Genomic DNA, 16,241 nt, shown 5'->3' on the forward strand with positions numbered 1-16,241 from the left:
GCAATTGTTTTTCTTCTGTGTTTCCACTCCTGCAGTTCTTTCTCTGAATGTGGGTAGCATCTTTTCCATAAATCCCTCAGTTGTCCTGGGTCATTGCACTGCTGCTAGTACAGAAGTCCATTACATTCAATTTTACCACAGTGTATCTGTCTCTGTGTATAAGGTTCTCCTGGTTTTGCTCCTTTCACTCTGCATCAGTTCCTGGAGATCATTCCAGTTCACATGGAATTCCTCCAGTTCATTATTCCTTTGAGCACAATAGTATTCTATCACCAGCAGATACCATAATTTGTTCAGCCATTCCTCAATTGAAGGGCATCCCTTCATTTTCCATTTTTTTTGCCACCACAAAGAGTGCAGCTATAAATATTTTTATATAAGTCTTTCCCCCATTATCTCTTTGGGGTATAAACCCAGCAGTGGTATGGCTGGATCAAAGAGCAGGCAATCTTTTAGCACCCTTTGGGCATAGCTCCAAATTGCCATCCAGAATGGTTGGATCAATTCACAACTCCACCAGCAATGCATTAATGTCCCAATTTTGCCATATCCCCTCCAATATTTATTATTTTCCTTTGCTTTCATGTTATCCAATCTGCTAGGTGTGAGGTGGTACCTCAGAGTTGTTTTGATTTGCTTAGCACATTTTAGGTAGAGTAATGATTTTAAAAGTTCTGTCTATAGAATTCTTGAATAAGTGGATACTTCCTCACTGTGTGACCTTGGGCAAGTCACTTAACCCCAGTTGTTACTGCCCTTCTAATTGGGACCAATATTAAATATTGATTCTAAGACAAAAGGTAAAGTATTTAGTTTAGTTTAGTTTTAACCCTTACCTTCTGTCTTAGTCTCAATACACTGTGTTGAGACTATTGGTTTCAAGGCAGAAGAGTGGTAAGGTCTAGGCAATGGAGGTTAAGTGACTTAACCAGGGTCATATAGCTAGGAAGTCTGAGGTCAGATTTGAACCTAGGACCTCCTTTCTCTAGGCCTGGTTCTCAGTCCACTGAGCTACCTAGCTGTACCGTGGTTTTTTAATTTTTTTAAGATTCCATTGGAACCCTATTCCTCCTTGTCCCTACAATCCTTTTTTGGGGGAACAATCAAATCTTAGGTGGGCTAGGGTAAGGATTAAGCCAAAGAAAAAATGGGATCAGTGTGACAGATGTAATCTCTTCTTTTTCACTCTGCCTAATTTGAAAGATTATTAGCCTTTTACACTGGAATTGAGATACATGGTGTCATCTTCTCTATGCTGGTAGTAGTAGCATAGTAACCCTGCAAAATATACCCAAGCTGTGATTGTTGAACTTATTAACAGTAAATGTCATTTGGTAAACAAATCTTGATTCTGTTCCATGTTTTCTAGCAACCTCAATGTAGACAACTAATGTAGCTCATCTTTAATTTTGCACCAATTCAAGAGCTGTATTGATGGTTCTGGACAATAATGGTCCTCCATAGACCATGTTTTGAAAAACCACTGAGTTAGAATTTTGGGGCAAAGGTTATAAGTAAATTTCTAATACAGTTACAGGTTCTACCTCTAGCTGATGGAAGAGAGGACAAAATAAGAAAGAATGAATGGTTCACTAAATACCAATATCCACTGTCTATAGGAATAGAGGGAATTTTAGTCATTTTAATGTAGAACTGACTCTTTATGACTTAATCAGAGAGATTCAAGATTTTAAGCATATCAGAGAAGGTATTATCAATGCCAGGGGCATTTAATCTTGTTTTGTGGACCTTACTGGTAATCTGGTGAAGCCTAAATATCCTTTCTAAGGACAATTTTTTTGTATGTGTAAAATAAAATACATAGGCTTGCAAAAGCTATTGAAATACAGCAATCAAAATATATATTTAAAAAGTTTATAGATTCCAGGTTAAGAACCTCTGGTATGGGCAATATATTATAAGCATCATTATTATCATTATTATTTTTTGTTTTACCCTTACCTTCTGTCTTAGAACCAATACTGTGTATTGATTCTAAGGCAGAAGAGTGGTAAGGGCTAAGCAATGGGGATTAATTGACTTGCCCCAGGGTCATACCTGGAAAGTGTCTGAGGCCAGATTTGAATCTAGGACCTCCCATCTCTAGGCCTGGTCTCAATCCACTGAGCTACCTAGCTGCCCCCTATCATTATTTTTTTGAGACTGGATTTTCCCTAGCTTGCTTATTAGACTGGCTTTACAGAGGCCAAAAGTTTTTCTTAAAGTCAGTCACTGTGTTGATTTTTAAAAAAACAATCACATTCTTTTCTAAATGCCACAGACTTGGAATTCTAAAGCAACTCTTTGCCCCTGTGTTAAATTAACTTCTTTTACCTTATTTTGGGAAATGGATAACTGTCTAAGCAAATTGAGAATATGATAATTGCTGTACTTTCTCTGTGACTTTTCATGAATGCTATAAATATGCTTTTATGTTTTCTCTCTGCAGGTTTAACTTAAAGACTGACTTCAGCATAGGAGTGCCTACATTTGTATCAATGGTTGGGAAAAGAGAGTGACCAGAAGCAAAGGGGAAAAAACATCTTGATGTAATAAGGAAGATGAGTATGCTAAAACCAAGTGGGCTTAAGGCCCCTACTAAGATCAATAAGCCTGGATCTTCAGCCTTGAAGACACCGGCTGCTGGTATTTTTACGTTTTCATTACATAAAATCAATATAGTTGGAAGATACTAATACTGTTTCTTTTAAGGCTTCAATTTATATTCCCTAGTTTTTAAAAAATATTTTGATATATTGACTTTTAGAGCGTGAGATCTCCTCCATAATTTCAGACTTGACTCTTTTGAAATGTTTATATTTGTGGGTCAATTTGGTTGCATTTTAGTACAGTGTAATAATTGCTAATATTCATGTAGTGCTTACCAGATGCTGTGCTAAGCACTTTAAATATTTTATCACAGCAACCCTGGGAGATAGGTGCTATTATTACTACTATTTAATAAATGCGGAAACTGAGATAAACAGAAATTAATGATTTATCTAAATCTAAATTTGAACTCAGATCTTCCTAATTCTAAGCACTGTGCCACCTCATTGCTCTATAGATATTATCCCTGTGGAGATGATAAATCCTAAATTTGTGTCTTAACCCTATCTTCTTTTTTTATTGTTTAAATAGCTTCTCTTGGATACTCCATAGACATATTATTTTTCAGCCTAGATCTCTCTATCTCTTTTAAGGGTACCATCATTTTTCCTGTCAGGCATGTCCATAATTTGAAAGTCATGCTTGACTTATCATAACTGTTGCTTAGCATACTGTGTAAATGGAATTAGCTCACCCTTATTCATTCTTTATACTTTAGCTACCAGGAATATGTCACCCCATCCAACTTAGAATTAAGTGGGGAGAGGGGAGGTCTATGACCCACATGTGCCAGTAAGTGACAAATCAAACACTAGTGATTGCCCCCTGGGCAGTCCAGAACAGGGTTGAGGCTGCCATTTGTCCACATAGAACTGGAAGGTGGATGCAGGAAGTGACAAAATGAACTATCTTTTAAATATGATGGTAACTTCCTGTGAGAGGGATTTTGCCTTTTGAACCTGGCCTTGAAGGAGCTCAGGTGAGACCTCAGACTACTTTCTTTTGAATTGTCATGTGAGTAAGTTAGGCTGACTCTCTTTCCTTTTCCTTGGCGTTTCTGGAGGCTCCAGCCTCAGAAGAGGCCTCTCTTCTTAAAGGAGGCCTCATGGCTAGAAGCCTTGTTTAATTAACCTCTGTGTCCCCTTTGTTGGACTTCTGAAGCCCTTCTTGGTTCGGGTCTCTGAACCAGGCCAGAGTAACTCTCTCTGTCTCTCTGTCTCTCTCTTTCCCTACCTTCACCATTCCTATAATTGTAAATAAACCACCATAAAAGTCATCCTGACTTGGGTCTTTTATTTTGGAATCGGGTAATCTATTCCTGGTGATCAAATTTTAAATATCCAATCCAACCATAATCTGTTTCACCTTTTACAATACCATTATCTAGTTAGTTGCCCTGTTTTGTCAATTTTGCTTCCAAAACATCTCGTATATTTCTTTCCTTCTCTACTTCATGTTTATCCTAGGTCAAACCCTTATTGCTTCTCTGCTGGACTACTGTCAGAGCCCCTAAGTGATCTTTCTATTTCCTGCCCTTTCTTTCTCTAATCCATCTTTTCCACATAGCTGCTAAAATAATCTTCCTAAATCTGAGGTGTATGTGCAGTGTCCAGTGACTTCTTCTTGACTATAAGATAAAATGTAAACTTAGCTTGACATTTAAGGCTCTCCACAGTCTATTTTTCCAGCCTTCTTTCACATGGATTCCCTTCAAGTATGATGTTCTAGCCCAAATGGAATGTAAGACTCCATTTTCCACTTCTTGTCTTTCGATGAACTCTGCCTAAATTACTTCCTTATTCCCTCCTTTCAGAATTCTTGGGTTCCTTCAGGGTTCAGTTCAAGTGCTTCCTCCTTCATGGAGCTTTTCCATAGTATCACTTTCTACCTCAGTTTGTTAGTGCTCTCTCCCTGCTTAATTTTCCTTCACAATAATTATTACAGCTTATATATCTCCATAAAATCTAAGCATCTTGGGGGTGAGAACTATTGGAATTTTTGTTTTTGTATTTCTAGCACTTAAGATAAGATCTAACTGATAGTAAATGTTTAATTTATATTTTAGCTAAATTGAAAGGATCGGCATTCTTTAAAAAAAAGCCCCAACAACCCAATTATTTTATTTTTGCTTTTTCAAAAAAAGACTTATCTCATTAACTTTTTACCACTTAAACTGCAAGTGGCTTTTAAGTAGATTAATCACTGGCAACACACCATGGAAGAATTAGATAAATATTATTCTTCATTCTCATAGCCCTGTTCTTTCTTGGCATAACTTTCATCTCTCTCTCTTTCTCTCTTTTGGGGGGGGGGTATCTAAATGGGAACAATTTGGTGAATACTGGAGAGTGAATCTATGATTCCACTAAGATAGCTTCTCATATATAGTTCTAGTTGATTAACTTGAGGAGAAAAATGGAGCCAGAAACACTCCCAAAAGATTACTTACCACAACCTACCTTAGCTTAATGAATAAGATCAGTGCTATATTCTAAGATGGGAGTTGTATATGATTTTAGATAATTATTTTACATTTAACCTTTCCTCTGAGAACTTTTGGTATTCTCCTAATCTTAACTGCAATCTTCACTGTCATAACTGCCAAAAGGCTTCATTAAGTAAAAAATTAAAGTGAAGCTTCTTTATTTTTTTTTAATCTTCTCCCTACTTTTAAAACAAAAATAAAAATTTTTGCACACCAGAAACAGAATGGCCTATTTTAAATACTAGGTTTGATCTCTACTGATATTCTTTTCTTTTTTCCTGCTTTAGCTCCAGCTCCAGTAGAAAAGGCAATATCCACTGATAAAACATCAAGTACACCATCCCCTGAGACTCATGAAGAGTTTGTGGATGACTTTCGAGTTGGGGAACGTGTTTGGGTCAATGGCAACAAGCCTGGATTCATCCAGTTTCTTGGAGAAACACAGTTTGCACCAGGCCAGTGGGCTGGAATTGTGTTGGATGAACCAATTGGCAAGAATGATGGCTCAGTGGCAGGAGTTCGGTATTTCCAGTGTGAACCTTTGAAGGGCATATTTACAAGGCCTTCGAAGCTGATGAGGAAATTGCTAACTGATGATGAAGCCAATGGTACACAGGCTGCTCCTGCTTCTGGAGCCACATCCCCTCTCCCCACTACCATGATCAGTGTAGCGCCCTCATCTCCAGCTGCGCCTTCCTCATCCAGTATACCCCATAAAATTTCCCAGCCCACAGCTAAGGAACCTTCTCATCAGATCAGCAACCTCACCAAAACTGCCAGTGAATCCATCTCCAACCTTTCAGAAGCTGGGTCCATAAAGAAAGGAGAAAGAGAGCTGAAAATTAATGATCGTGTCTTGGTAAGTTTCAGACACTGCTGATGGAGTCCTGTGCAAACACAGTGAATGCTACTCTCTGTCATTCAAGCCCTTTTTAGAGAAACAAAGGTGCTTTATTTTTGGCACTTAGATTTATTACTATATTTTGTGGTTGAACAGTTGTTCCAATTGACCAAGTTTGTAAAAAGAGAAATTTGAACATAATTGTAGTCTGGGTAAAAGACATGCAGATTTTCAAAGATTTATTTTGAGCTTTCCCCAGTGGTTTAGCCAAGAGAAAAGATTTAAAGATTACTAAATATTAATGTAATGTACTGTTTAGCAAATATTAAACCATGTCGGAGGAATTAAACTTGGAAGAGGATACTTGGATCTTACTATAGGTTTTTTTTTTCCCCCAATCTGTACCATGTTAAAGAGAGGACTTAGGAAATAGTATTAAAGATGCTGGTCTCCTTAAAAGTCTAGGGTAGTACTCATTTCAATTAGAATTATTTCCCATCTTTCATTATTTCCATCCTGTCAAACTTAAAAAATGCATAACCATTAGTTTTACTTAGCAGTAGAGAACATATGGTATAAAAGTTTCTAGATCTCTAAAAATCACTACGTGATGTTTCGTTTTATGACTTTATTACTGTCAGAATTTAAGTACCACTTTGATGGATTTATAGCTTCATTCCTTCACTTTTCTGATACTTAGGTAAGTTCTGTACAAAAGCATTCAGCTTGTCAAATATCTTTCCCTTTTATTCTGTACCTTTTTAATCTGGGCAATATCTAGAAATTTCTGGATGCCTTGTAGATACAAAATGGCTTTCATCAGTATGATAAGGAAAAAATGTGGTTAGAAATAAAGACTAAGCTGAAAGAGGAGCATCTTGTTTTTTAAAAAAGTTTAATTGATAACCTTTTGTTTTTTTATTCCATTTTTACTTCCAAGGGTTTATCCCACTTACTACTCTCTCTTATAACAAATTTAATTCATCTAGCTATTATTTACTTCCCTGTGTAAGGCACTATGCTAGCCTGAGGATACAAAGATAAGAATGAAACAGACTCTGCCTCAAGGAGAGTACTTTCCATAAACAGAATGCATTGTATGCGTAGCTAAGACAATATTGCAGCCATTTTTGACAGAGTATGCAACATTAGTCATTTTCCCTTACCTATTCCTTCCCATCTCCTTTTTTTTTTTTTGACCGCTTACCTTTTGTCTTAGAATCCATAACTAAGTATCAGTTCCAAGGCAGCAGAGTGGTAAGGGCTAGGCAATGGGGGTTCAGTGCTTTGCCCAGGGTCACACAGCCAGGAAGGCCAGATTTGAATCCAGTTATGACACTCTACCCACTGAGCCACCTAGCTGCTTGTCCCATCCCTTTAAGAGAGGAGTAGGGAAAGAGGTCTGTTTATGAAACCAATAGCTGTCATTGCATTAAATTTGAACTAAATGGTGTTTAAATGTTTGTTTACACTATTATAGTCACATACATTCTTCTGATTGTTTTCTTCATTTTGTATTAGTTCATATAAAATTTCCTATGTTGCTCTGAATTCCCTACATTTGTCTTTGCTTATGGTGCAGTAATATTATAAAACATTCAATTTGTTTAACCATTCTTTAATTTCTAGGTATCATTTTTAGTTTCTGCTTTCTTTTGCTACAACAAAAACTGTTTCTATGAATATTTGCATATATATGGGTCTGAAAATAGTTTTTTAGAGTTCATCTAATATAGTCCCCTTAATCTGTAGAAGAGAAAACCGAGGCCTGAAGAGCTGGCATGAATTATCCTTGGTTATAAAGAGGTTGACAGAGGTAGAACCTGTTTCTTGGTTTTCTCTCCAGTTTTTTTTTCTGCCACACCATATAGCATCTTCTGTGCCCTTTCTTCCCATACCTGTAGGAGTTCTTTAATGTCTGCTGTCTTCTAGGGATTAGAAGAAATCAGGGCTGAGAAGTTAATATCTTGGCTTCAAGGTCAGTAGAGTTCCCTTTTTTACTTTTAATCAGGATAGTAAAGAATTGATAGTTACAGAATTTAAGGCTATTTTCTTTAAAAAAAAAACATTTCTTTTAGACATAGCACAGCTTCACTCTACAGAATTGATTGTACTAAATTGTAGTGTGGTGGCTGCCTTCCCCATATAGCAATATACATTTATATCTTAACTGGCTTTGTTGCAGATATACAATTGTGTTCCCGTTGTAAAAATTAAAATTAATATATACTACTTCAAATATATTTTTATAAGATTTATTAATAATCACTAGAAGTAAAAAAATAAAAAGGTAACAAAATAAAACCAGTGATTGCTAGTCACATTGACAAAAAGTCAATTGGGGGCAGTCCCTTTCGACATAAGAGTGTACATTCAAAACTGTTATAATTAAAATAAGTAAAGACTGATATTAAAAGGAGAAGTAATATTTTAATCAAGGCCATGTTGGTAGAATAAAATCGATCACGCGCCTGGCTAAGATCTATTCAAATTGCTGCCATTAGCCATTACCTTCTCTCAGGTGTCCTACATAAACCAAGAGGCAGTCTCAAACCCAACCTCCCAATTTAAGCTATGCTTTACCTTGGTACACCTCATCACATCAAAACCGGAAACCTGTTGAATCATGGAAAAGTAGTTTCTAAGTCCCCTAAACGTCCACAGGAAGTTTGTCATATATCTAGATATTTTAAGGTTCAAATGAGCCCCCAATACCTCTCAATGGAACCCTCAAAATTCCAAATAACACATTTCCCCCCTGAGATCTGGCGAAAAAGACTGGTATTTTTTGGTGGATCTTATAAACACAGTCAATTTCTAAATTACAGGAATTTGGGAATAAAAGAAAAGAGGATAAAAACTAGCTGCATTAACAAAAAGCTAATTTGGGGCAGTCCCCTATTGGCATAAGAGTGTACATTCAAAAACAAACGCATTCAATTCATTCAACTCCCCATAGTTCAATCAACTGCACCCCAAAGTTCAATTTGGATCTTCATGATCCAGTGAAGGTTCTTCAGGCATCTTCATGGTGTCTTCACCAAACGGGTTCGTTGTCTGGATTCTGGGGAGATGGCAAATTTCTTATCCTGAAATTTCTCTCAAAAGAATTTAAACTTTACATTACAGATTACAAAAAAATTTCCTTCTAAGAATTATACATTACCCACCTTTAATAAAGATTGGATCTTGGTGCCTATAAGACACTATACACCCTTTAGCCCTCAAGATTTCACTAGATTAAAAGAAAATATGCCTACTTTTGAGAAAGAACCATTCTTAATTGTAAAAAAATTGGAGAATATATTCCAAACTTATGACCCCAGTTGGCAGGATGTTGAAAATATATTAGATGAGTTTCTGACAGTTGGTGAGAAAGATAGAATCATTTCTCGGGCCAATCACAAGAAAGGTAAGAGAGGACCTAAATGGCCCCTCCAGGATCTGAACTGGGATTACAATTCTGTCCCAGATCACAAAAAATTGTGCAATGGCAAAGGCATTATTGTCAGCCATGAAAGCTTGTGCTGATACACCTGATAGTTGGGCAGAATTCAAGGAAAGCAAACAACATACCAGTGAAACTTCCTCCCATTTTATGGACAGGCTGATTGAAGTGGGAGAAATATATATGGACCTTGATTTAACCATGGAACGGGATGTTAGACATGCACATAGGCAATTCGTTGAGAATTCCTGCAAAGTAGTCAAAGACTATTTTAAAACTTAACTGCCCAACCTGGGAATCTATGAATCTTGAAGAATTCAGGAAAGTAGCATCTTATATTTTTAAGGGCCATGCACAAAGACATGAGGAAGACACTGACTCAGAGGATGCTTTAAAAGCAGAAATTAAAGTGCTAAAGGAAAAACTGAAAAATAAAGGAGAGACAATAGCCCCTCTCTAAGAAACTAACTATCAATCCATTATCTGCCAGTTCTGTGTGAAGAAGGGCCATATAATGATGAACTGTAGGAATTTCTTAAGAGTAATCAGAAATAATACCCAGTCGAAAGATAACTATATCAGTCTTTATTTATTTTAATTATAACAAAACAAATGCATTCAACCCCCCACGGCTCAGTTTCACTACACCCGAAAGTTCATTCTGGATCTTCTTGATGCAGTGTAGGTTTCTACAGATGTCTTCATGGTGCCTTCTCCAAACAGTTCACTTTCTGGATTTGGGGAGGTAGCAAATTTCTTATCCTAAAATTACTCTCAAAAGAATTTAAACTTTGCATTATAGGATAATAATACATTCCCCCTGAGGAGGATGGTGACAAACAAAGGGATCACTCAGGGATGCATGGCCAAGTTATGAGGTATAAGAATCAATTGGCAAAAGAAAGTCAAAACCATCAAAAAATCCAAATAAAAGAGAAAAAAATAACTTGTGAACAAAATATAAAATATCAACGTCTTATGTCTAAAAAATTCTAAGAAAAGGAAAAATAAAACTATGACAGGTCCTTGACTCAGGGCCCAATTAGAATGATTTATATAATTATGCATTTACCTATTGGCAGCTAAGAATACAGGAAGTTGCCATTCTATAAGAGAGAAGAAAGGACTAGATTTTTGTGTGAAAGGGCAGTGTCATTCTCTGGTCTGATTTTACCTTAACTCTCAGGGATAAGGGGAGCCAGGATGATAGTCAAACTTCTGCACTTGATAGGATGTGGTTCAGGGAAGACTGACCTCTGACATATATCAAAACAGCCACAACCTTGAACCCCAAACAAGTTCAAAGCCTCTTGTCTTGGCTCAAAATTTCATCAATCCCACTGAGATTGGTTGATTTCTTTGACCTTGTGCTCAATTGACACTGTGCAGGTTAACTTTGTACTTCTTTGGCACTATGCAATGGCTCTTTTTGCTTCCCTTCTTCTGGAATCAGACAGAATCATTAAGCAAAGTCCCATAACATTTATCAATAAATGGCAGGTTTCCATAGTCTAAAGCTTTTGGGTATGCATTAATATTAGAAAAAATATATTTTAAAATTACATTACTGCAAAATCAAAAAAGATTAATATTGATAACGTGTTTCAAGTAAAATGAGATTAAAAAAACCTCAAGTACTGTATTGCACATACAAGGGAAAAGAATAACAAAAAAATGTTTTAAAAATAAAAAATATATAGCTTATAATTAGTGACACACTGTGTCAGCCAAGAAGAGGTAGGATATAAAGTTTTCTCACCCAAAAGTGAGATCCATTTCCTTTTTAATTTGGCCATGAACCACTGTGTGAGTGCAAATGATTTTCACAAAGTAACAGTTTTTTATAAAACAGTAGTATAGCAGGTAATTCATTTTCAAAGAAGTACCAACATTCCCCCAAATTATAACACATTTAATGACAATAGCAAACACACCCACTATCATAGAGGACTCACATGAGTCGCTGTGACATTTTTTTAAATCTAAAAACTAATGGATATTTGTCACAAGTTTTACAGATGTAACAAATCTTTCTACCTTGGCTGACATGCTTCCTCTTGGGGGCCATTTAGGGTTACCATGCCCCTTGGGAAAATTTTATAAGACTATAACCCATCATGGGGTAGCCAACCCCTTGGGTTTATTCCCCTCATTTGGCATGGGATTGTAACAGCTCTAAAAGGTATGTCTTTCATATGTCTCATCCATTTTAATGTGGAGGTGGAGATTTTAGCTCATTAAATTCTCCAAAGGTTAATACAATTGTAACCAGTTTTGGTGAAGCAACATGTGATCTTGATGGATCTGGTGACAATCTCAGTATTCCTATGGTTTTGCCACAGAAGAGGTTTTTTTATGACAATTATGGGCTTGTACAATGATACTTTGTTCAGTACAGTTATAGGGGAAAGGTACAGACAAAATCATGTAACAGAATATATTTAAAAAACACAATAGCTTAAAATGATTCAGTGTAACAGAAAGATATTGATCAGATTAACATATGAACTTAAAAAAACAAAATTAACTGTTAAAGCAAGCAATCAGATACAGAAACTTCCATAAAAAAATGGAGTCTGCATTCATTTTTTTTCTTTTTCTTTTTTTAAACCCTTAACTTCTGTGTATTGGCTCCTAGGTGGAAGAGTGGTAAGGGTGGGCAATGGGGGTCAAATGACTTTCCCAGGATCACACAGCTGGGAAGTGTCTGAGGCCAGATTTGAACCTAGGACTTCCCATCTCTAGGCCTGACTCTTAATCCACTGAGCTACACAGCTGCCCCCCAAAAAATGGAGTCTCAAAAGACTTAAAATCCATCTCCAGACTCTTTAAAATTTATTTCTCTCCCCAGGATCATTATCCATTTAGGTTCCTTTTTGTCACATCTCTGGAATCTCCCATAGTGAGGGAGAATTTGGCACTGAACATGGTATGGAGGAATCCTAAATTGGATATATTAGAAACTAGGCAGGCCCAAATGGCAAGGGGGTGTGAGGAGATGAATTTCTCCCCTGAATCTCAGGATCATTCAAGCTAATCACAAGGACCAGTGTACTCAGGAATGGTAGGAAGAAAAAAACGCCCTAAAACTGGGAGCTGTTTGAAATAGGTATTACACTGCTTTTTCATAGATTGAGCTGTTCTTGTAATTCTACTTTCTGTTTGAAGAGTAACCTTTCTTCCCCTTCCACTTTGGGGTAAAATGCTAGGGGTCATTTGCTACCTCAGACCCCTCCCCTACAGGCAGAGCATGGAAACCTATCTGGGCTAGCCAAACTGGGGTTTTTATACTTCACCCTCCACAGAAAAAAACCAAAGGTGCTTCTAAATGGCTCTTGAACCCTCTGGCATTCATGGACTGCAGTAGCTCAAGGACAGCAGGACCAGCAAGGACCCCCTCAGGCAGTGTCTGGTCAAATGGGGGCAGCAGCAGCAGGAACTCCACTTCCAAGGAGGGGTGGGTGGGGCAGCCGTAGAAAAAACTACAGGAGCAGGTGGCTGGGACCACCCAGGGAGTTAGCCGCAGGAGTAGGCTGGATCTGCAGCCAAGAAGACCAGCAAGAGTAGTGGCTTATCCCTCTTGGCCAAGAGCTCCTGGAAAAGCCACTTAAAGGAAAGCAGCCAGGCAGGGTGGCCGGGAGAAAATGGGAAAGGAAAAAAGTGGCAGGAGCAGGGCACCTTTGTAAAATTTATCTAGGCTAAAGAGAAATCTAGAATTCTTTTTCCAACTTCAGTGATTGCTATCAATGTAAAAATTAAAATGAATATATAATAATAACTTCAAATATTATATTTTTATAAGATTTATTAATAATCACTAGAAGTAAAGGAATAAAAAAGTAACAAAATAAAACCATGTGCCTAGCTAGTCTACCTGTTCAAAAGTCCCACATTCACAGCTGCCCTCATTCCAAGAGAAGAGAGCTAGATATAGAAATCTACTGAATTTATTTCCCGTCTATGTCAGCCCCTAAGGACAGGAAGTCAATGGGCTCCTGGGTAATGTAGTTTTTTTTTTTTTTTTTTTAAACCCATAACTTCTGTGTATTGACTTATAGGTGGAAGAGTGGTAAGGGTAGGCAATGGGGGTCAAGTGACTTGCCCAGGGTCACACAGCTGGGAAGTGTCTGAGGCTGGATTTGAACCTAGGACCTCCCGGTCTCTAGGCCTGGCTCTCAATCCACTGAGCTACCCAGCTGCCCCGGTAATGTAGTTTTAAAGGTACAAGATTTCCAATTATACACTGTGTGCAATTTTTTTTACCTTATTTATCCTTATTTTGGATTAAATTACATATACTAATTGAGTAGACCCGTAGGAATAAACAGAAATAAAATTGCCCTCCTTGTTCACATAGCACTTAGGCCCAGTCCCTAACAGAACAATAAATCTTTAAAAAGTGCCTCTTGGGGCATCTAGGTGGCTTTCTTCAGATACTTCCTAGCTGTATAACTTGGGCAAATCATTTAACCCCAGATGCCTAGCCCTTACCACTTTTTTGCCTTGGAACCAATACATAGTACTGATTCTGAGTCAGAAGGTAGGTTTTTTTTTAAAAAAAGGTTTCTTAACTTTATTTTCTACTAGTGTTGTTTGACACATCCATCAATAGGGAATTTGTGTTTTTATGAGCATGATATTAAGAGGTTATTGCTTTATCTTTTTTGCAAGCTATGAATTCTTTTCATTTTTATTTATTTTCCTAATTTTTCTCTTTTCTAGGAAAAGTTAATGGTCTGATTTTACCTAGCTCATTTTGGAGTAATTAGAACATCTGGACTTAGAACTATTTCTTTTATAGGTTCCACTGTTGTTAAAATTTAAAGATTTTTAAGGCAATTTATTAATAGCTTTAAAATTAGGTATTGAAATTGCATATGTTTTTGTACCAACCTTTGCAATAGACTGCTCAATTTGGCTCCAGGTACTCTATTCCAGAAGAGAATAGTAACAATTAAACTTAGAGAAAATTTAGTAGAATCTTTCATCCTTTTAGACTTGTGTCTCTAAATGAATTCTCTTTCTATGTCTAGTAAATTTCCCAGAAAACAGAATTAATTTGTGGCATTGTCTGTAAGAATGCTGGACTGGTAGTTTGAAAGACCTGAATTTAATCCTATTTACATTTGCTAGCTATGTGAACCTATGCAAGTCACTTATCCTTATAACACCTCAGTTTTCTTATCTTTAAAGTGGAGGTACCAATTAACCATCGCTGGATTGCCTTGAGACTGAGGTGATATTATGTGTGAAAGTGTTTTGTAAGCTTTAAAGCTCTATAAAATGTAATATTGTTAACTATGGCTAATACAGTAATCAAAGGGATAGTTCAATTATACTGGCCTATTTTAGTACTTTTACCTGGTATTTCTAAGGAGGATTATAGAAATATCTTGCTTAACAGACTAGGAAGTCAAGTATCATGAACCTAAAAATTAAGAAATTTTATTTTTATGACCTGAATTGCTGCTATGCCGAAGACTCTGGGGCCATTGATTTTTTTCCTTAAGGTCTCTAGAGTTCCACTTTCCCTTTCCCTTACCCATCCTCCCACATCTCCCTGCCCCCACTCTGGATCCTTTTTGCTATACTTGGTTTAGAGATAACAGAGTTCAGCTCAAGGGATCTGACTTTTTCCTTATATGTACTGGCTTACTATACTATTCTTCCTCTTCTGTTGTTCATTTATTTCAGTTGCATCTGATTCTTCATGACCCCATTTGGGATTTTCTTGGCAAAGATGTCAGAATGGTTTGCCATTTGCTTTTTTACATGGAAGGTCATGTTCTGACAGTCACCTCCCAGATATCATCTCTGATAACCCTTCTTTACTCCAAAGTAATTTGTGGTTATTCAGTTGTATCTGACTCTTCATGGCCACATTTTCTTGGCAAAAATAATGGAGTTGTTTGCCATTTCCTTCTCCAGGTCATTTTCCAGAGGAGGAAACTGAGGCAAAATGGGTTATGTGACTTGCTCAGGGTTATTGAGTTCAGTGTCTGAGGCCATATTTGAACTTGGGTCTTCCCAGGTCCAGGTCTGGCACTCTATCCACAGTGTTACCTTCCTCATATTGAGAGTTGTGTTTCACAAACCTGCCTTAAATTGTGACTTCAAGATTGTTGCTTGGAGGAGATTCCCCATTTGCCTCCTCCCCCCACCTTACAGAGTCAGTGTGCAAGGTGGAAATAATACACGTGGGCATATATTTCTCAAATTTAGAAAAAGTCAGATAAATTGTGATTCACTTTTGAGGATAAATACTTCAACTGTCATTTGTGAAGTGTTTTCCTTGTATTGGCAGCATGGAGAATGAGGATATAAATTGCCAGGTGTTTTATGAACTGAATGGATAGTTATCAATCAACAAGCATTTATTAAGTGCCTTCTAAGCTACAGACATCAGGCTAGGTATTGGGGAAACAAAAACAAAAGCAAAACAGTTCCTGTCTTCAATAAACTTACATTCTAATAGGAGAAACACTGTATACACATTTAATTTATGTCAAATTAAGTTAACAAGTCAGCAAACCTTTATTAAGATTTACAAGAGGGGCAGCTTGGTAGGTGGCTCAGTGGATAGAGTGCCAGGCTTGGAATCAAGAGAATCTGGGTGCAGATTTAGACTCAGATACTTCCTAGCTTTTTGACCCTGGGTGAGTCATTTAACTCTGATTGCCTAGTCCATACCACTCTTCTGCCTTAGAATAGATTCCTAGTACTGATTCTAAGGCAGAAGGTAAAGGTTTAAAAAAAGGGAGTTTTTGAGAAGGGTCCATCTTATTTCTTCTGTTTTTATAAACTGTATTAATTTTAACCTTTTATAACCTATTTTATAACCAAAAATTCCAAAGTTT

At 37.0% G+C, this 16,241-nt stretch overlaps 1 protein-coding gene across 5 annotated transcripts in view; it reads left to right on the plus strand.

Moving 5' to 3' along the window:
• Nucleotides 1–2,561: 2,561 nt before the first annotated feature.
• CLIP1 (CAP-Gly domain containing linker protein 1) overlaps nucleotides 2,562–16,241 on the plus strand; it is a 127,525-nt gene continuing 113,845 nt past the window's right edge. For 4 of the 5 annotated variants that reach the window (XM_044673342.1, XM_044673352.1, XM_044673331.1 and 1 more), the window contains exons 1-2: nucleotides 2,562–2,646; nucleotides 5,383–5,954. In XM_044673342.1, coding sequence (XP_044529277.1) covers nucleotides 2,562–2,646; nucleotides 5,383–5,954 — 657 coding nt within the window. Of the gene's footprint in view, nucleotides 2,647–5,382; nucleotides 5,955–16,241 lie in introns of those variants that run through there. The other variant, XM_044673366.1, reaches the window with a different exon arrangement.

This window comes from Gracilinanus agilis, chromosome 1 (assembly GCF_016433145.1).
Source record: "Gracilinanus agilis isolate LMUSP501 chromosome 1, AgileGrace, whole genome shotgun sequence".
In the NCBI taxonomy this organism is placed as follows: Eukaryota; Metazoa; Chordata; class Mammalia; order Didelphimorphia; family Didelphidae; genus Gracilinanus; species Gracilinanus agilis.